This window comes from Adiantum capillus-veneris, chromosome 16 (genome assembly GCF_014529385.1).
Source record: "Adiantum capillus-veneris isolate H3 chromosome 16, ASM1452938v2, whole genome shotgun sequence".
Taxonomy (NCBI): Eukaryota; Viridiplantae; Streptophyta; class Polypodiopsida; order Polypodiales; family Pteridaceae; genus Adiantum; species Adiantum capillus-veneris.
In genome coordinates, this window is record NC_140946.1 from 68,742,501 (window position 1) to 68,763,073 (window position 20,573).

The 20,573-nt window shown below is 43.3% G+C and overlaps 1 protein-coding gene across 4 annotated transcripts in view; it reads right to left on the minus strand.

The window, feature by feature from the left end:
- Window positions 1–20,573, minus strand: part of LOC147439226 (histone acetyltransferase TAP1-like) — a 46,223-nt gene that overhangs the window by 10,914 nt on the left and 14,736 nt on the right. For 2 of the 4 annotated variants that reach the window (XM_086485092.1, XM_086485091.1), the window contains exons 4-8: window positions 3,031–3,088; window positions 2,547–2,733; window positions 2,202–2,301; window positions 463–572; window positions 249–342 (exon numbers count right to left, since the gene is read on the minus strand). In XM_086485092.1, the coding sequence (XP_086341218.1) occupies window positions 249–342; window positions 463–572; window positions 2,202–2,301; window positions 2,547–2,733; window positions 3,031–3,088 (549 nt within the window). Of the gene's footprint in view, window positions 1–248; window positions 343–458; window positions 573–2,201; window positions 2,302–2,546; window positions 2,734–3,030; window positions 3,089–20,573 lie in introns of all 4 variants that reach the window. The other 2 variants (XR_015184560.1, XM_086485093.1) reach the window with 2 other exon arrangements.

Sequence of the window (20,573 nt, forward strand, 5' to 3'; positions counted from 1 at the left end):
TGAGCCAAAGCTGAGGAGGGTGCACAAGGAAGGACAAGCATGGCAATGAATGAATACAGGCGGTGACTTGGTAGAGCAGCACGCGGCGAGGGGGAGGGGTTTCATGTGAGCGAGCTGGAGAGAGAAGGGAGAGGAGGGCACAGCAGCAAGTCCTGTGTTCCTTGAAGACTCCTAAGTTTAGCTTCTTGATTCATGACATCATTAGAACTTACATTTTAATAAAAGCAAGAAAGAACATTCACAGAGACCTTGAGAATCAGCAAAAAGCGTGATGTTTCCAATGTTCCTTCTCAAAAGAGCCCGGACCATCTGCTCTACAAGTGCCTTCCCAAGACCTTGACCCTGTTCAAACAACACTATTTATATCAATGCACTTCGAAAAGGTCAGAGGACTGCCAAAAAGACCATAACAAGAACTATGTTTCATCAGCACATAGCAAGAAGGAAAGCATCAATACAAACTTGGTAGCATGGATCCACTAACACATCCCAAATTGTTGCATTGAACACATGATCAGATGTTGCACGGGCCATGCCAATGAGCTCTCGCTTCACCTCATTTGGTCTCCCGTCTGTCCAGCATTCAGAAGATTGTCAAGCAACTCACATACAGGCAGAGAAGTAAGCCTACAGAATTGGGCCTGAGTTATTGACAAGCTGCTAGAAATCAAAACAAAAAGCAACCAAAAAAAAAAGAATAAAAGGCCGAACGGTTTTCAGGATCAATTACTGCCCGTTTTCTTATAGTTTGCACCTGTTTTCTAAATACTTGAATTGATGGTAACCTTTTTTAAACATCCTAGAAGATTAAATATAAAATAAACATACACGTAGACTTGCATCTTGTAGATATCGGTCCTCTGATGATACATAAGAATACAACTAAGTTCAAAAGCAATGATCTTTCGCTTGAATCTTACTAGTTTGTCCAGATCAATGTAGAAAATTAAGTCCCCTGTCCTACAGGCTACAGGGCCCACAATGCCATGAGAATGGCCATTGGCTCAAAAAATACAAGGTGTTACATTCTCGACATCAAGTAAGGTGTCTACAGCAATAGGTGGCCAATACGAACTACCCAACACATAAGTCAACTGCGGACTCAAGTGCTCATCTATGTGCACTCTAGTGTGATTTCCACCCTTGCACTCTAGGTCCTTGGAAACTCTACCCACACACCGGCATAGGTGTGGGTGGTGGTATGGAATATCAACTCTTGTGGTAAATTCTCCTTTACAAGATCCTCATGTGTGAAGGTTGATGCTAGTTTGTTCGAAAGGTTTCTGTGTGTGTCGTCCCTTGCGCTATTTTTTCTCCTTGTGGACATAGCTGTTTCAAATGCCACCTGGTCTAGTCGTCTCTCATCCAGGTCTAGCCAAGTGGTCTAGTCACTCGCCCAGGTCTAGTGGAGTCTGGGCCAGTGTTAAATAAGTTAAAAGTCTTCCTGCCCAAAGCTTGGGTGCACTTCTGGTTACTGCATGACACATATGGGCAACCTGTAGCTGAGCTACAATGTCACTTGGCACGGAAAGGCAGTTACAGTTGGTCGTGGGTTCACACTATGTGGACTTATGCCCGGGCTTGGCATGTGGCAGGAGTGGTGATTTAGAGGACACCGTGGCCAGTTCTTCCCCGCCACAGTTTGTAGATAGGTGCAGCTGGACAGTCAGAGATATTTGAGTTATCCGTTGGCTGCCCTTTTTGGTTGTATATATGCTCATATTTGCTTTAGCCAGGCTACACGGTTCTGAATGGTTTTATGAAGTCTAGCAACGTGTCGAGTCTTCACCATACATCTGCACTCTCTCTGCACATCTTAAGCCTTAACACCCGCATTGTACCCGAGTTGTGGGATTGGAGCTGAGTGTGCTGCCAGCCAGAGTCTGTACAGGTTCATTAGAGTTAGTCGAGTCCCATGTTGTTCAGATTCTACTGTTGAGTCGCTTGTTGCTCTGTCGTTCATTGTCTACAGTGTTTTCATTCCGTTTGAGTGAAATTTCACAGACATTGCTCACAGAAAACAAACTGGCAAACATATCAAGTACCTCTGCTACAAACTATTACTCAAAACAAGATAGGGATCAGAAAACAAGCCAAATGTACATGAAAGCAGTTCAGACATGTTTTGAATTGAAGAAATGTAAACTCGTTCTTCCGTAAAATGGTAAACTACCCTCTTTTAATGAAGATGATACTCTAACCTGGCTGTGATGACTCTCTTACTAGAGATAAAGATGCCACCATGAAACTATTTTTTATAGCTGCTTCCACTTTTGATTGAGCCCTCTTCGGCCAACCTACCTGCAACATAATAACTGCATCATGTATGGGAAAAGAAAAAATAGCTGGTTATTAAGAAGTCGCATCATCAGGATGGATACTCCCTTGATGGCATGCGATCTACTGAAAGGCAGTCTTGGGGGGGCAAACTTCTCCATAAATCATTTTACTCTTGTAGCATAAAACTCTTGTGGTGCTCCCAAAATACCTTGAACCTCTCTTCAGATCTTCCTCAGATTGTCTGTTTAAACATTCACCCTTCTTACCTTTAGGCAGAGCTGCTCCAATTCTTGTACATTCACTGCTACATTTGATGAAAACGTAATCTTCTCTCTAGTGCCATCGGGGTGCATTTTCTCAATGATTACAACATCTGCATCATTGAATGGCACATCCTCACTTAGCTCTGCATCCCTTGGTCCTGTAACTGATGTTGAGGGTTGCTTGATGAAGCTGCACAAATCTTTACAGCAGCATATCTGTTATACTATGCATGCTATTTAAAGTGTCATAACGACTTCCAAAATTAAATAAACCACTTATGTCTGGATAATAGGGTAGAGAACTAGGTTACGAATAGACAAGGCAGAGGCAATAACATGTTTGATACTTGAACTTGAAAGAAAGAAGCAAATCATATCTATTCATTCACATGATTTATGAAGTGCATAACAGGGGTTAAGAAGAGTGAAGATAGACCCTCTCATCACATAATAAGACGAGAAAATAAATGAAGTTCAACTAACTGACCCTGATCTTACAGTGTCCCAAAAGTGTACCACCAGCTTAGAACCTCGTCTGTGCAAACCTAGTCAATAGGACAATTCCACCATTTGTTAGTCAACAGCCAAAGAGAGGCCCCACTTTAACATTCACATACATTTTCCTAACAAGAGCGAGTCAATAGTGAAGATATCCCTGATTGGTAAGCATCAAAAATGAAATTCAACTTTCAAATGGAGCATGAGGCATAAAAAATAATAGAATATTGCAGAGCTATCTATGCATTACTGTCGTGGACGACATACTGGATAATTAAAGCACACAAGCAAGCCAATAACTCATAGCACCTTTTTTATTGAATTTACTTGGTGTAAAGAAACTTTTCATAATAGGCAAGACGTTATTCTTTGAAAAGTGACTATGCAACTGAAGAAATCGATGAAGAAAGCACCTACTAAACTTAAAACCAGCAAAAAATTCCCTATGGATAACACCCAACTTCAAGACTGAAGACTTTATTATTTATGAAGTAAATACTGTGGTAGATTTTAGAGACAAACTACAAAATTGAACTAAAAGAAATACATCATAACCATGAAAAAAATCATAGATGGGGGATTTTACAATGGGCATTGGATGCACATGATAGTGTAAATTTTCACATAGTAAGCCACCCAAGACAATCCTACTAGCAAACCAACTAAGTGTCAGGTTATGTGGGCACTGGCCTATAGTTTAAGTTTTTGGGTGTGTATCCCAACTTGTCTACATGGAGCCTACTTGGCAGGGAGTGATATGACAATCGCGTATCTAGGCCTAGGTATATAACGATGACTTGCACTTGGAGCCTATTTCAGCCCTCACACTTCTAGGGTCGAACCATGATTCTTGAGGCTGATTTCAAGGAGGCTTTGGACTCACATGCACTTGTACTACACCCTTTTACTACCTACTCTAACCCTTTTTAAGGTGCAATCATGTACTCACCTTGTTGATTCAATAATCAAATTTACATTTGTGTCTATTCTCTTCTGGTACTGCTTTGATAAAGTGTGCAATTAGTAGAGCAACGAATGCCTCTTTGCTCAATCCACCATGGCCTTCAAGTGATATCAAAGCTTGAAAAAGTTATGGCCTCTTAGTTATCAAGCATACTAGGTTAATCACTCTCCTAACTTATCTCTAATTACCATGACTTGGGCTTTTTGCAAGAGCTATGAACCACTACCCTTCATTGGATGATTGGGATTGATTAGCAGAGCATTAAGTGTGTGCTAGAGTATTTGGACATTAGTAGTGTGTGTTGCTTTCATTCAGCAAACCATTTGATTTATCAATTTGATTCCCCAATGACCAATTGGTTGAAGGATAATTTGGATTTCTCAATGTGGTCACCATTAGATTAGCTTGCATTAGCCATTTGTGTGAATTTTGATCACATTTCCCCTTCATTTGGTATTATCAATTCCAAAAATCCCAAATTGTTGCATTGATTATTTGTGTGAGTAGCACTCCTCAAGAGCTTCAAGGAGAGCCCCTAATCACCCCATTCGGATCCCATTGGGTTTGCTAATCAAGCTCCCTAATTCTCAATATTATTAGATGTGTGTGCGTGTGTGTGTGTGTGTGTGTGTGTGTGTGTGTGTGTGTGTGTGTGTGTGAGCCCCTGCTTAGTCAAGGTCAAAAAGCTTCATTTTGGGGTTCCTCTCACAAGCGGCCAGAAGAGGCGTCTTGGTTAGGCAAACACTCTATTCTTAGTGTGGAGGAAGGTTCAAACACCCTCACACACTTTTTTAAGAGCATGGAAGTATGGCCTCATTGGGGGCTCGTGTGCGGATCTAAAGCCCTGTGAGTTCTAGCTATATCTGTGGGTTTGGTCCAGCAGCTTGTGTTCCCATCGAAAAAGTTTTCTTCTCCCAACTCGACACCAAATCCTATCCAAATGGCCCTTAAAAACAAAATTCAGGTCCTTAAATTGCTATTCCCACGGTTGAGCCCTAAACCTGAGAACCAGTGCCTCTTATTCATAGAGGCCCATCTCACCACCAGTTTTGGAGCTGTCCCTACCAAGGGCATTGTCCCACCATTTTCCAAAGTGCATCCAGCAAGGGGATTGTTCCCACAATGAGTAGAGGATTTCAAGTACAATACATCATTCACACACAACAAGGCAACAAAGGGGGAAATTGTCAAGCAAGGATAGAATTCTCTCTCTCTCTCTCTCTCTCTCTCTCTCTCTCTCTCTCTCTCTCTCTCTCTCTCTACAAGGCAACAAAGGGGGAAATTGTCAAGCAAGGATAGAATCTCTCTCTCTCTCTCTCTCTCTCTCTCTCTCTCTCTCTCTCTCTCTCTCTCTCTCTCTCTCTCTCTCTCTCTCTCTCTGTGTGTGTGTGTGTGTGTGTGTGTGTGTTTAACACCACACCGCAGTGGATCAGGAAATCAGCACCTACATTCACTTATGGTCAAGAGATTGTGGAGTACACAGATGCATACACTTATCTTGGGGTAGTCTTCAGTGGGCCAAAGTTTTCTTTGAAGAGAGCAGCAGAGACTAGACTGACCACAGCGTATGCGGCCTTGGGAGAGCCAAAACGCTGGTCTTGTTCTGTTTGTTGGCTAGAGACACTAGGCCTCCTGCCGGTCTTGCTGAGAAGGTGCACTGTGAGTTGGTGGACTCTTGTTGCCTCTTCTACCAGAAAGTGCTAGCGCTAGGTTTCTTTTAAAGAGACTAGCAAATTTGCCCGGCTGACTTTTCCAACGTCACTTATTAATAATACGTGAAAAATGGCTAAAATAGGAAAAATGGGTTCTATGCACTGTAAAATGCTCATGATGGCTACTGACTGTAATTTTGATGATCATGTTGTGTGCAACCAAAGGATATGCAACTACTCTAAGTGCCTCGACATGCACGGCTTGCGCACAAGCTCACAAAGGTGCCAGAACACTTCATAAGCTGATCTGAACCCTAGACCTAAAGTAGCTTGTCCACATGCACATAGGGTTAGATGTGCACGTGACACAAAGTGAGTATTGGTACCGAACTGTATGGCGTTGAGGGAGATCGCCAACAACATCTGGAATCTTAGGAAGGACTCTTCGCCGGCCCACTCTGATGCGTGGGTCGTGCGATACGTGAACTTCATGAAGGTCTGCAATGCTCGCTTCAATGGGCCGCGCCGAAAGCGACACAAAGTGATCTGTGGCTGCTTCAATGCTCCAACTTCGGCTATGGACGTAGGTCCACCTTCTTCAGGAATCTCCGAGGAACAAAATTCATGAAACCATTTCTAACACAAAATCATGAACATACCCATTCCATGTAGAGTGACTGGAAAAATACTAGTCTTCCTAAAAGACTGTACATGCAATATAGATCAACAAAGTGACGAAGGCTGGAGCGCCAAGCCGTTCACCAAACACACCCAAAAAATGGGATCGAAACTTGACTTTCTGATCTAAATCTATCAATTGTGGCAAATCACACAGAAATACCGATGCTTAATAGTCAATCTTTCTTGTGCTCTTTACGAGATTGTGTCATGCTGTCACCAGCGTGTGACTACTATCTATCCTTTTTGTTGATTTCTTTCCTATTATTTATTTATTTCCACTTTTTGGAAAACGCCCCTCGGGAAATCTAACTGCCCTGCATTGCATAGCTAGTGTGGAACTATTCAGAGGGAGTCTAGGCCTGAGGGCAAGAGAGCACTAAGGTTGGACAAGGACTATGGTTAGCCAAGTGGGGTCATTGACTAGCTAAACTGGAATCCTTTGTTACAGAGGCTACATTTCAGTTCTGGGTGTGGCTGCAGTGTACAAAGAGGGTCGGATGACCTAGAAAGATACAATGGCAGCATCTCCTAAAATTTAGGGAACTGTTATTTTGGGACTTGAAAATGTCTTCGCGTCATTACGTGCAGTTTGACATGGGGATCGTTTTGTTACTCTGTGCCAAGTCAACATAGGCTGCAGGTGAGATATTTTTAGATCCGAGGATCTAAAGCTGGAAAATGCACAAATAAGTGACACTTGGCACTCTGAGGCCAGTTTATTACTTATAGAGAAGACAAAAACGTGATTTTCAGCTGTGAGCTCATTTTCAAGTTTCCTGTCACAGGTTAAGAGCTATGGAGTGCTTCCTTTCCCTCCTATGTACAGTGCGGTGCTAGGAGTGATGCCCTGCACGCTACGCACTGCCCTCTCTCTCCCCTATGGCAGTATGTTATGCCCCACTAGTGGGCTTTTCAATTGACTAATGTACAGTTGTGTGGGTTCATGCGCGATTGCCGAGGCAAGAGCCTCTTGCACAGGTACTGGATTAGCTAGCGGCTAATCCCCCGCCGGTACAGGTGAATTCGGAGAGGTTTCACGCCAGAAATCTCGTTCGATTCAAAGGGCAAGTAGCCCTACACGTGCGGGAGCTCGAGGACTTGCTACAGATGCAACCGGCACGCGAAACAGAGCCCGAAACAGTAAATTACAGCCTGCTGTGTATTTTTGCAGGTTTAGGTTTTTGGCCCTAAACGGACCTAAAACCCCAAGAGGTTCGGGGACGCGAGGGGACCGCTGTACAGGTGATCTGACGCATTTTCGGGGCTGAAAACAGAGAATTCAGCGTGCTGCAGATTCTCGCCAAGACTTGCAAAGTGCCCGTATGCGTCGGGAAAGTCATTCAATGCGTGGGAATACTGACCGTGAAGGGTTCTAGTACAGTTATGCTGCCGAAATCGGGCCAAAACAATTGAAATTCAGCCAAGGTTGTCCGGGGCAGCTTGTAAGGAACCACAGCGTTTATTCCCTCTTTTAAACAATAAAGAAATATCGAAAGGGGCGCCTAAGTTAGGGGCCAGTCTGGTGTCGGTCTTCTCATACAGGTGCAACCTAGCAGCCTGTATCCCTTTCCCCTTTGTTGTGTCTTGAAAGTACAGGTAAAGTGGGCGACAAATTAAATGGGTGAAAGCAAATAAGGTTTAAGTCTAAAGTCTACCGCCCTTTTGGATTGAACAGGCCGGTTTCATGGTTCCATCGACGGGATTAAATCACTTTTTCCCATAGAAGTGAGCCTTGGTCAGTTTGGGCTTGAAGACACAGGGGATCATAGACCAGACACAAGGAATTGCAATTATGGCTGATAGACAAGATGATGTGACTGAAGAGGTTTCCTCTTCACACAGTCAACAGACACATGAAGTGGGTGAGTCTTCAAGACCACCACAGACGGATGATGATATATTCAGGACCCAGTTGGCTACTGCTGTGGCTATGTTCACACAAGTAATGCAGAACCCGAGGTTTTTAGCCTTTATGCAACCTCCTCTTCCGTCTCAGCAAGTTGGGTCACTGGATCATATTCAAAAGCCTGTTAAGGCTCAAGCACAGGTGATTCATACTGCAGAGTCAATGGAAACACCTATGCACTTAACGGAGAATATGCGGTCTCCACAACCTGTGCCTAAGGTGCAAGAACACGTGGCTGAGATGCTAGTCTTTCAAGCTGTACCAATTCAGCCAACCACTTTTCAGCAACCTATAGCTGCTTCTAATGGACAGGGAGGCAATCTACAAGCTATGCAACAAGTCTTCCCACCACCTTCAGTACACCCTGGCTATTTTGGAGGTGGATCGGTATTCCAGAGCATGGCTGGTCATGCACCTGGAAATCAGTTTTACACGCCACGAACAGTGTTTGGGGGTGCTCAAACGATGATGCCTAGCCCCATGTATGGTGTCACGGGCATGCTACCAGGGTTTCATAGCACTCAGGGCCAATTTGGGATGCCACAGGCAAATTTTGGTATGGCTGGAATTACAAATCAGCAGCCAAATATGGCATTTCCAGGTCAACTTAATTGCGGTCAGGTAACACAGATGAACCCTAACAGTGTTCCCATGTTTCAGTCACTTCCCTATGACAACTTAACGCCGTTGGAGAGGCCAACACCGTACAAAGAAGGTGGCAAAGGTGTGACTTTCACGACCTTTACAGGGTTTGATGACAGGAAGAAGGCTCTCTCATTCCTCCAGTAGTTTGACAAGGCCTATGCAGGGGGAAACTTTACAGAGGCTTCACAGGTCTGCAAGGCAGCCACTTTCTTGACAGGGAATGAGAGACAATGGTGGACAACTTTATTGCTTCAAGGGCAAGCTCCGTCCACATGGATTTACTTCAAGCAGATTTTTGTAGCAGCATGGTTATCTGATGACTTTGAAGCAGATGTCATGACAGAATGGCACCAGCTTAATGCTGCCACTTGCAAGAATCTCGATGACTACAATCGGAAGTTTTGGAAAGTTCTACTTCCAGTAACTTCCTATAGGTTTGTGCCATTGACAGAACAGATTGAAAAATACTGTTGTGGCCTACCCAAAGGATTGAGAAAATATTGCACGAAGACCAAAGTCACTACTTTGACGCAGCTCATCGAGGTAGCAAACACTCGCAATGGTTTGCTCAAGGGAGAAGATTGTGAATTCAATACTGGCGTCAAGGAAGGATCAGCCAAGAAAAATTCAGCGAAGAAGTATGTTCCCAAGGATGCTCCGAAAGTGACTCAGGAGCCGGCCAACGCAGGGAAAAACAAAGCTACGGGTGAATCAGAAAAGGGACCAGCGAAGAAATGGAAAAGACGTTTTCCTCGCAAGTCGGAAGAGCAAAAGAAGGTCCTGAGGTCAGAGAACAAATGCTTCATTTGTGAGCAGCCTGGCCACATTGCTTACAATTGTCCTACAAAGAAAAGGCCAGCTGATTCTAAAGACAAGGAGGACAAGAAAGGAAAGAAGCCCATGGCTGGTCTAGTGCCAGATATGGTGGACGACAAGCCAAATTCAAATGCAAGTGAGCTTTGCAGAGCATGGGGAAAGGTCAGGGATCAAACAGTGCTTATCTTCTTTGATCCAGGTACCAAAGCCAATTTCATTTCCCCAGAATTGGCTTCAAAGTTGGGAATCAGACCTGAAGAGATGGGGTATACAACAGAGGCAGGTTTGGCATGTCCTGGCCATACAGAGGCTGTGACACCCATCGTCGGAAAGTTGCGCCTACATATCCAGTCCTATGTAGATGCTGAAGAATTTTACATCATGCCACTGGACGGATGTGATGTGTTGCTAGGTATTCCTTGGTTGTTTCGTGTACAAGGAATCATGGATGCCTACAACAAAAAGATCACTGTACAGAGCAGGGGAAAGACTCACATTCTGGATGTAAAGCTTAAAGGGGAGTCTATTCCCACTGTATCAGCTTCTGCTATTACTTCTGTAATGAAAAAGCATCTTTCTACGTACTTGGTTTTTGCACGTGAAGTGTCAGATTGTGATGAATCAAATTTATTTGTGCTAGATAAAGAAAGGTCAATGTTTTTACAACAGTATAGTGACTGTTTTTCCAATTCATTACCGTCTCAATTACCGCCAGAAGACCCGAGGACCATGCGATAGATTTGGTACCAGGCAGTACCCCACCAAATAAGCCTCCGTACAGGGTTAGTGCGGCTCAGCAGAACGAGATAATGAGCCAAGTACAGGAGCTGTTAGACAAGGGGCTGATTCAGCCCAGTTCATCTCCATTCTGTTCTACAGTGTTGTTGGTGCAGAAAAAGGATGGCTCATGGCGTATGTGCATCGACTACCGTGCACTGAACAAGAATACCATCAAGAATAGGTTCCCTATACCTAGAATTGATGATATTCTGGACAAATTAGAAGGAGCAGCTATGTTTAGCAGGATAGATCTAAAGAGTAGGTACCATCAGATCCGCATTAGATCAGAGGATGTACACAAGATTGCTTTTAGAACAACGTTTGGCCTTTACGAATTTTTAGTGATGCCCTTTGGTCTCACAAATGCTCCTGCTACGTTCAATAGGATGATGGACAAAATTTTCCGTCCACACCAACAGTTTGTTGGTACATTCTTTGATGACATGATAGTCTACTCAAAGAATGAAGAGGAGCATAGGCATCATTTGGCCATTGTATTCAAAGAGTTACGCAGTCATAGGTTGCTCGTCAATGCAAAGAAAAGTGAATTTTTTCTAGAAGAGATTCACTTTCTGGGACACATTGTCTCAAAGGATGGTGTCAGAATGGATCCTGCAAAAGTTGAAGCGATCAAGTCATGGCCAAATTTGAAGACGGTGCACGATGTCCGAAGCTTCTTGGGACTATGCTCATATTACAGAAGGTTTATCCGAAATTTCACTAAGATTGCTTCACCTTTACATGCTCTTCAAAAGAAGGCAGTCACCTTTAAATGGACACAGAAAGAGATTTCAGCTTTTAATCTCTTAAAGGAAAAGATCTTCAAATCCAGTCATTGTGTTGCCAGATCTTAGGAAGTCATTTGTGGTCCAGTGTGACGCCTGTGGTAGTAGCATTGGTGCAGTGCTAATGCAAGATGGCAGGGTAGCAGCCTATGAGAGCAGAATTTTGCGAGGGCCAGAGATGACCATGCAGGTCTATGAGAAAGAGTTACTGGCTGTGATTCATGCGCTCTTAAGTTGGAAGCACTACCTGCTAGGTGCAGATTTCGTTGTCCAAACGGACCATCAGACCTTGCGATACTTCTTGACACAGACAAAGTTATCTGAGAAGCATATGCGATGGGCAAATATCTTGTCCATGTTCCATTTTCAGATTGTGCATGTGGAAGGCAAGAAGAACGTTGTGGCTGATGCCTTGTCAAGGAAGCCACAAATTTCAGCTGTGTCAATTCCTTATCATCATGAACTTGATGATATGAGGGAACCGTATGCAAATGATGAAGATTTTGCAAGGGTCTTCAAGCAGCTAATGGATGGACAACGTCATGAACACTATCTTCTCAAAGATGGGTTCATGATGATGCATGGCATATTGTGTGTCACAAAGCCATTGCGACGCAAAGTTATGGAAGAGAGTCATGTCCCACCGTATGCAGGGCATCGTGGCATCGATGCTACAGTTAAAGCGGTTGAGACATTCTTCTATTGGCCTACATTGAGAAGAGATGTGGATGCCTTTGTGTGAGAATGCCTAATATGCCAGAAAGTCAAGTTTGACAGGCAAAAGGCACCAGGGTTATTGCAACCACTACCTATTCCAGATAAACCATGGGAAAGTATTGCTATGGATTTTATCTTTGATCTTCCGAGAACGCAGACAGGAAACGATGGTATTTGGACCATCATTTGCAGATTCAGCAAGCAGACTCATTTTATTCCTGTCAGGAAGAAGATAAAGCCAGATCAGATGGCACGCTTGTTTATGAGCAATATTTTCAAGTATCATGGCATGCCACAGTCGATTGTTAGCGACTGTGATCCACGCATGACAAGTTTGTTCTGGAGAGGCTTGTTTGAGAATATGGGCACAACGCTCAAATTCTCTTCGTCATTTCATCCTCAAATAGATGGGCAGTCAGAAGAGGCAAATTCTACTGTCCTAGATCTGCTGAAGTGTTATGTGTCAAAGCATAAAGGAAAGTGGGAGCAATATTTGCCATTGGTGGAGTATACATACAATAATACAGTGCATTCATCAACTGGCAAGGCACCTTTCGAGATAGTTGAAGGTGGCAAGAAAGTTCCTCCCATACTGTATACAAAGAACAAGATATTTGAAGCAGATAAGTATGTTAAGGACATGGATGAAATGTACAAGAAGGTCAAAGTGGCCTTGGAAAAGACTCAGGCAAAGCAAAAGAAAGCAGTTGATCATCACCGTCGTGAAGTGGTATTTTCACTTGGTGATTGGGTGCTTCTACGCTTTGAAAAGGCAAGGTTAAAGAAGATGAAGGGCAAGGAAAGATTGTTTCCAAAGCTCAGCATGCGTTACTATGGGCCTTTTCAAGTGTGCGACATAATCAGTGATGTTGCATATAGGCTGAAATTGCCTGACAATTGGAAGATTCACAATGCGTTTCATGTGAGTCTTCTCAGACCCTATGTGGGTGATGTGCCAGAAGATATGCCAGTTGAAGATCAGCCGGAAGTCGAGGAACTTGACGAGATCTTGGTCCCGGAACAGATTTTGGCACATAAAGAAAGAAAAATGAAAGGCAAGGTTGCTAGGCGTTACTTAGTGAAGTTCAGAAACTATCCACCAATGGATGCTAAGTGGATGGAAGAAGGTGAACTTGCAAAGTCACCAATTGTGTTATCACTTTACCTTGAAGCCTTCGATTTGCAACCTGCCTTGACCCCTTGAGTTTCAAAGCTACATGGATTGTCAGTGTGACAATGGCTTCTGAAACAAATGATGTACATGGTATTTAAAGTGAGCTCAAATGAAATACCTGTTACATGAATGTTAGAGCTGTACAGATTGTCAGTTTGGCAATTGCTCTTATGGAATGTCCAAAAGTGTGCTTAGTGCTATAGAAGTGAGTATTTCTTGTCAATTTGTCAAGGATACAGTAATTGCTTCTATTAAAGGGTACATATGTAACTGCATTCTTAAACTGTCGGTTTAGGTATGCTCGAAAGTGTTACGGGATCCAACGTGTACTAAAAGACAGTGGCAAAATGTGTGGCTACCATTTTGTCATTGGAAAGTTAGTGACTCAAAGCAATGGCAGAGTGCGAAGCTACCACTATGTCATTGGAACAAGGTTCACACGCAGGCAATAGTGTCGACGAGGTATTGAATACACCAGGGTTGACAATGAGCATGTATGTGTCGTACATGTGTTGACAGGTGTTGAATACATCAATGTTGACTGTGAGCATGTACGACATAGATGCAAACGAGGACGTTTGAGATTTCAAGAGGGGGGTATGTCACCAACGTGTTACTACTATCTATCCTTTTTGTTGATTTCTTTCCTATTTTGGAAAACGCCCCTCGGGAAATCTAACTGCCCTACATTGCATAGCTAGTGTGGAGCTATTCAGAGGGAGTCCAGGTCTTAGGGCAAGAGAGCACTAAGGTTGGACAAGGACTATGGTTAGCCAAGTGGGGTCATTGACTAGCCAAACTGGAATCCTTTGTTACAGAGGCTACATTTCAGTTCTGGGTGTGGCTGCAGTGTACAAAGAGGGTCGGATGACCTAGAAAGATACAATGGCAGCATCTCCTAAAATTTAGGAAACTGCTATTTTGGGACCTGAAAATGTCTTCGCGTCATTACGTGCAGTTTGACATGGGGATCATTTTATTACTCTGTGGCCAAGTCAACAGAGGCTGCAGATGAGATATTTTTAGACCCGAGGGTCTAAAGCGGGAAAATGCACAAATGAGTGACACTTGGCACTCTGAGGCCAGTTTACTACTTATAGAGAAGACAAAAACGTGATTTTCAGCTGTGAGCTCATTTTCAAGTTTCCTGTCACAGGTTAAGAGCTATGGAGTGCTTCCTTTCCCTCCTATATACAGTGCGGTGCCAGGAGTGATGCCCTGCACGCTACGCACTGCCCTCTCTCTCCCCTATGGCAGTATGTTATGCCCCACTAGTGGGCTTTTCAATTGACCAATGTACAGTTGTGTGGGTTCATGCGCGATTGCCGAGGCAAGAGCCTCTTGCACAAGTACTGGACTAGCTAGCCGCTAATCCCCCGCACGTACTGGTGAATTCGAAGAAGTTTCACGCCAAAAATCTCGTCCGATTCAAAGGGCAAGTAGCCCTACATCTGCGGGAGCTCGAGGACTTGCTATGGATGCGACCGGCACGCGAAACAGAGCCCGAAACAATAAATTACAGCCTGCTGTGTATTTTTGCAGGTTTAGGGTTTTGACCCTAAACGGACCCTAATACCCCCAAGAGGTTCGGGGATGCGAGGGGACCGCTGTACAGGTGATCTGGCGCATTTTCGGGGCTGAAAACAGAGAATTCAGCGTGCTGCAGATTCTCGCCAGGTCTTGCAAAGTGCCCGTATACGTCGGGAAAGTCATTCAATGCGTGGGAATACTGACCGTGAAGGGTTCTAGTACAGTTATGCTGCCGAAATCGGGCCAGAACAGTTGAAATTCAGCCAAGGTTGTGCAGGGCAGCTTGTAAGGAACCACAACGTTTATTCCCTCTTCTAAACAATAAAGAAATACCGAAAGGGGCGCCTAAGTTAGGGGCCAGTCTGGTGTCGGTCTTCTCATACAGGTGCAACCTAGCAGCCTGTATCCCTTTCCCCTTTATTGTGTCTTGAAAGTACAGGTAAAGTGGGCGTCAAATTAAATGGGTGAAAGTAAATAAGGTTTAAGTCTAAAGTCTACCGCCCTTTTGGATTGAACAGGCCGGTTTCACATGCCAAGGAAGAGACATGGAATGTGAATTCCTTGAATGCAAACTTTTTTCTTTTCAAGAGAAATCCGCATACATCCGTGCTCATCCGTGAGTGAGCCATGTGCATCGTACAATACGGCATGCCTATGAAAAGGGAACACGTAAAGACGGTGACAAAAATACAAGAAACTGTCACGAATGAAACACTCGAATAATGCGTACTGACAAATCATGCGAACACACAATACTTCCTGAGTGGGTTCTTTGGACCTCGACTCGAGAGCCAAGATCGTTTTGCGTGATTAATCGTATCTGCAATGAGGTTACACTACAAGAGATTCGACGCTAGCAGTGCGACGCTCAAATGTTAAAATCCACAGTGTTGCTATGCTCGTCGCTATAAGCGTTGCTATACAGCAAATAGTATAGCGACGAGCATAGCAACACCGACAGGGGTAAAAAATAAACTGAGCGTCAAAAACTCTGATCTCGTATCTGAGTTTCGGCGCTCTAGCGAAACAAGTAAACCCACGCCTCTCTCTCTCTCTCTCTCTCTCTCTCTCTCTCTCTCTCTCCCCACCACACAAACACACACACGAGGAGAGGAAGGAGAGTCAGATATGCTCCTTCCCTCTCATGTTCCCTTCCCCTCTCTCTCTCTCCCTCTCAACGCACACATTGTGTCTTTGACAGAGAGAGAGAGAGAGAGAGAGAGAGGAGAATGTACACATGCATAAACAAGAAACACATACACATATATTGAATGTACAAAAAATTACACACACATGCATAAACAAAGAATGCATACACACACATTGAGAGAGGGAGAGAGAGAGAGAGAGAGAGAGAGAGAGAGTAAAGAGAGAGAGAGAGAGATAAGAGGAGAAAACAAAGAGAGAGAGAGAGAGAGAGAGAGAGAGAGAGAGAGAGAGAGAGAGAGAGAGAAAAAACAAAGAGAGGGAGAGAAGACGAAAAGAGAGAGGTTAGGGGAGAAAACAAAGAGAGAGAGAGAGAGAGAGAGAGAGAGAGAGAGAGAGAGAGATTAAAAAAATAGAGAAAATATGAAATGAAATGTTATATTAAGATTTAGGGTTAAGTTAGATTTAAAATCACATTTAAGATTAAGTTAGATTAAGATCTAAAATTAAGTTAGATTACATTTAACTTATATTTAAAATATATGCTAAATTTAAAATTAGATTAGACTTAAGATTAGGTTAAGATTTAATTAGACTTAAAATTAAGTTAGATTACATTTACGTTTAGGTTGGAATTAGGTTTATGTTGAGTTTAAGATTAGATTAGATTTATATATACCTAAATGAATCCAGGATAAGCCCAGATTCACCCTTGAAGGAAAGTGCAAGGTATAGACCCATGGTAGTCACCCACAAGACAATATAACCATCAGCTCCATCATGCATAGTATTGACTAAATACCACGACATCCCCACTAACGTCGTCAGTGCCCAATAGTGGGTGTAGAACTAGGTACTAACATATGCTCCCCAACACAACACACAACAGAAGCACACACACTTGAGCATACATCATCAACGTACTGAGGTTCTGTCATGACTCCGGAGCTCAAGGGCAGACTCAGCCATAATGAAGCTTAGCACTAAAAGAAGCATGAAATGGGAAAAATTAGCACAAATGAGGTAGTTGATAGGACATACGCACCACAAAAGATAGAAATAATTAGCACAATATCAACTAGTCGTAACTCGGACAAGAACTTCACAATGTGAAGTCTGCATGTCCGCTATACGACTAAAAAATATACCTAGATGAATCCAAGATAAGCCCATATTCACCCTTGAAGGAAAGTGCAAGGTATAGACCCATGGTCGTCACCCACAAGACGATATAACCATCAGCTCCATCATGCATAGTATTGACTAAATACCACGACATCCCCACTAATGTCGTCAGTGCCCAATAGTGGGTGTAGAACTAGGTACTAGCATATGCTCCCCAACACAACACACACCAAACGCACACACATGAGTATACATCAACACAAAGTTCAGCGTACTGAGTTTCTGTCATGACTCCGGAGATCAAGGGCAGACTCATCCATAATGAAGCTTAGCACTAAAAGAAGCATGAAATGGGAAAAATTAGCACAAATGAGGTAGTTGATAGGGCATACGCACCACAAAAGATTTAGATTTATGTTAAATTTAAAATTAGGACAAGATTTTAGATTAGCTAGGTTAAATTTAAGGTTAGATTATATTTAAATTTAGGTTAGATTTTAGGGCATGTCAATGAAGGGGGAGTTCTAGCTAAGCTCATGACTTTGCCCAAAGAGTAAACACTAGGTACACAACAATATGTATATTCCCATCACAATCTAGCACCTATTAACTCACCCACTAACCATGTTCAATTAGCTTAAAATCACCATATGTTAAAGTCTACCTTCGGAATTACGGAAAAAAATTAGAGTTAGGCCAACGGTGATCCCTCTCTTCCTCTCTACGGATGCGACCTTAAGTTGAAAAGCTTTCAACGGCATAATACTCAGATTGGAGGCCAACATGTAATGTGCACAGTAATCCCTCAAACAAATATCTGTTGTGAAGAGATGTTAAGATGCTGTGAATTGCTACAGCTAAAGAAGAGGTAAAGGGGTTTTGTCCACTACATGCATTGTCATTTAGACGTGGATGTGTAGATTTCTCGTACCCACAAAATAGGCATTGACCAATAAAGACGAGATTATAACCCGGTGGTTCTGATCTCCGTGCACCTCTAGACCGGGGTGTGCGGGGATCGGAGATGACTAGAGAATGTGAGGTAGTTTACAGTGTGATCAAAGAGAGAGAGAGAGAGAGAGAGAGAGAGAGAGAGAGAGAGAGATAAAAGACGGAGGATGCCAATAGAAGATTAAATTTATGTCCAGGTTATAAGGTTTTTACATTCATTATGAGTAGTGACGACGATGTGGAGCCGTCCAACCGAAACATCTATCTCTCAACAAGGATCTTATGTCCTTGTAATCAATGCAAACATGCTGTGCGACGGACAAGACGTGTTTCTTTGCAGCACATTCGCAAATTTGGCGAGTTTGATCCATCTATTATAGATCGAGTTGTTGCCAATTATAACTCGTCACACTCTAACGCTTGCCAGCAGGCAGCAATCTTGCAACCCAATAGGCGTATTCGCAGGCGCTTTTGTCAAGCAGCATACGTGAGGCCACAAGATGTAGCCTCTGACAGCTCGAAGGATGATCATACGGACCACATTCCCAACGAGGCTATGTTTGAGCCCAAGATTGATGAAATGATCGAGATGATCATGGATTTAGAAAGACTTATCTATGATGATATGAAAAGTGAGCCGATACGCCATTGTATGATGGAGCACGTATATCTAGATTGAAGGCGCTCCTGGTTCTTCTCAACATGCAGGCAAAGTTTAGATGGAGTGACACTAGCATCACAGCGCTTTTCAAGTGATCTATTACAATGTGCTTATTTCAATTAAAAACTCTAGATGTATAATGATCTGATAGATCACTTACACAAGTGTACCGCATTTTTTTCGTTGTGTAGATTGCTCAAAGAGCACATACTGCCAGCTGATAATGTGATGCCAGAATCCAGAGAAGAAGCAAGAAAGATCTTGCGAAACTTGGGGATGGATTACAATTCGATTCACGCTTGTCCTAACGACTGCATTCTTTTCAGAGAGAATACATAGACATGGAGAAGTGTCCAAAATGTGATTCCGAGAGATCGAGTAGATCTCCACGGACAAAAAATTCCACAAAAGGTTTTGCGACACTTTCCTCTGCTTCCTCGCATCAAGCATTTCTTCGAATGTAAGTCCATGGCCGCCCTAGCATCATGGCACGAGGAGAATAGATCTTCGGATGGTGTGCTATAGATTCCTGCAGATTGTGCAACCTGGAAACATATAGACGACACATGGCCGGATTTTGCCAGGGAAACTCCAAATTTGCGCATAGGCCTGGCTATGGATGGCGTAAAAATCCATTTGGTCAGAGGTAAACATCTTACAGTGTATGGCCCGTTATCATCGTCAACTACAACATTCCCCCGTGGTTGACTACTAAGAAGGGACACTTGTTTCTAAGCTTGATTGTGCCGGGGCGGTATAAAGTGAAGAATATGGATGTGTATCTTCGTCCACTATTGGAAGAGCTACAACAATTGTGAATTGGTATAGAAGTGGTGGATATGAGCCGACACACAAGTCGACGGAATGCTTTGATCAGAGGCATTCTAATGTGGACCATGCATGACTATCCTAGACTAACAGAATGCTCAGGTGATTTATACTCAAACTCAAACACTATAAATCTTCGTTTTTCTCAAGCTTATCTATTGTCATGTGTATACATGCAGGGCTTCAAACAAGCAGATACAGAGCATGTGTCACATGTGGACTCTCATGCAGATCTTGTGGCGGCAGAACTCACTTACTTCGGTACGCTACAAGAGATTTTGAGGATCGATTATAGAGGATTTTTTGTGGACTTGTTCGACGTGCAATGGTTCAAGATAAACATGGAGGGTCGCAACGCTACTGTGCACAGAGGAGAGTCTGGTTTCCTTGAGATGAATTCAACTAAAAAATGGACCGACCTAAGAGACACTTTCGTACTACCTGAGCATTGTGAACAAGTAAGTCTGTAAATATTTAACATCCAATCTTAAAAGTTATGTGACTCGAAGCACTCATGTAAGTTTTGTGGCTCTGGCAGGTGATATTTCATCCTACAAAGTCTGCATCAAACTAGTGGTACGTCATAGAGGTAGCCTCTCGTAGTGCACAGACGTATGAGGGCTACCATGTGCCAATCACAACGGCATCAGTGGAGGAGATCGGAGAGGATGCTCAGTCAGAAGCCGTTGAGGTGGTGTCAGACGAGCATCAAGCTGCTACTCTCTATGGGATGCATGCAGAGGATCTACAAAATGAAACGGAGGACATCTGCCTAAACGGAGAGCTCTATATAGACATAGAGAGTTATGCTGAGCTATGCGAGGATGAGAGAGAGACCTCTTAAAGCCATAAACACTGTCGTTTTATAATATATATTGTATTCACGTGGCTTTTTGTCCATTCTTGTCTATATGCTATACTTGAGAAATTTAAATTGTGTTTAATCGTCATCGCTTCCATTCCAAGCCAAAGGAGTCCTCAAAGGGCAAGTAGATCTTGCTCTTATAGCAAAGAAGCAAGAAGTGTGCATCGCTACTCGCTAAGGTTTAATTTGAAGCCGGCTTAAACTCCTCGTCGCAAGAATCCCTCCTTTATGAGTCTCTCTCTCTCTCTCTCTCTCTCTCTCTCTCTCTCTCTCTCTCTCTCTCTCTCTCTCTCTCTCTCGCGCGCG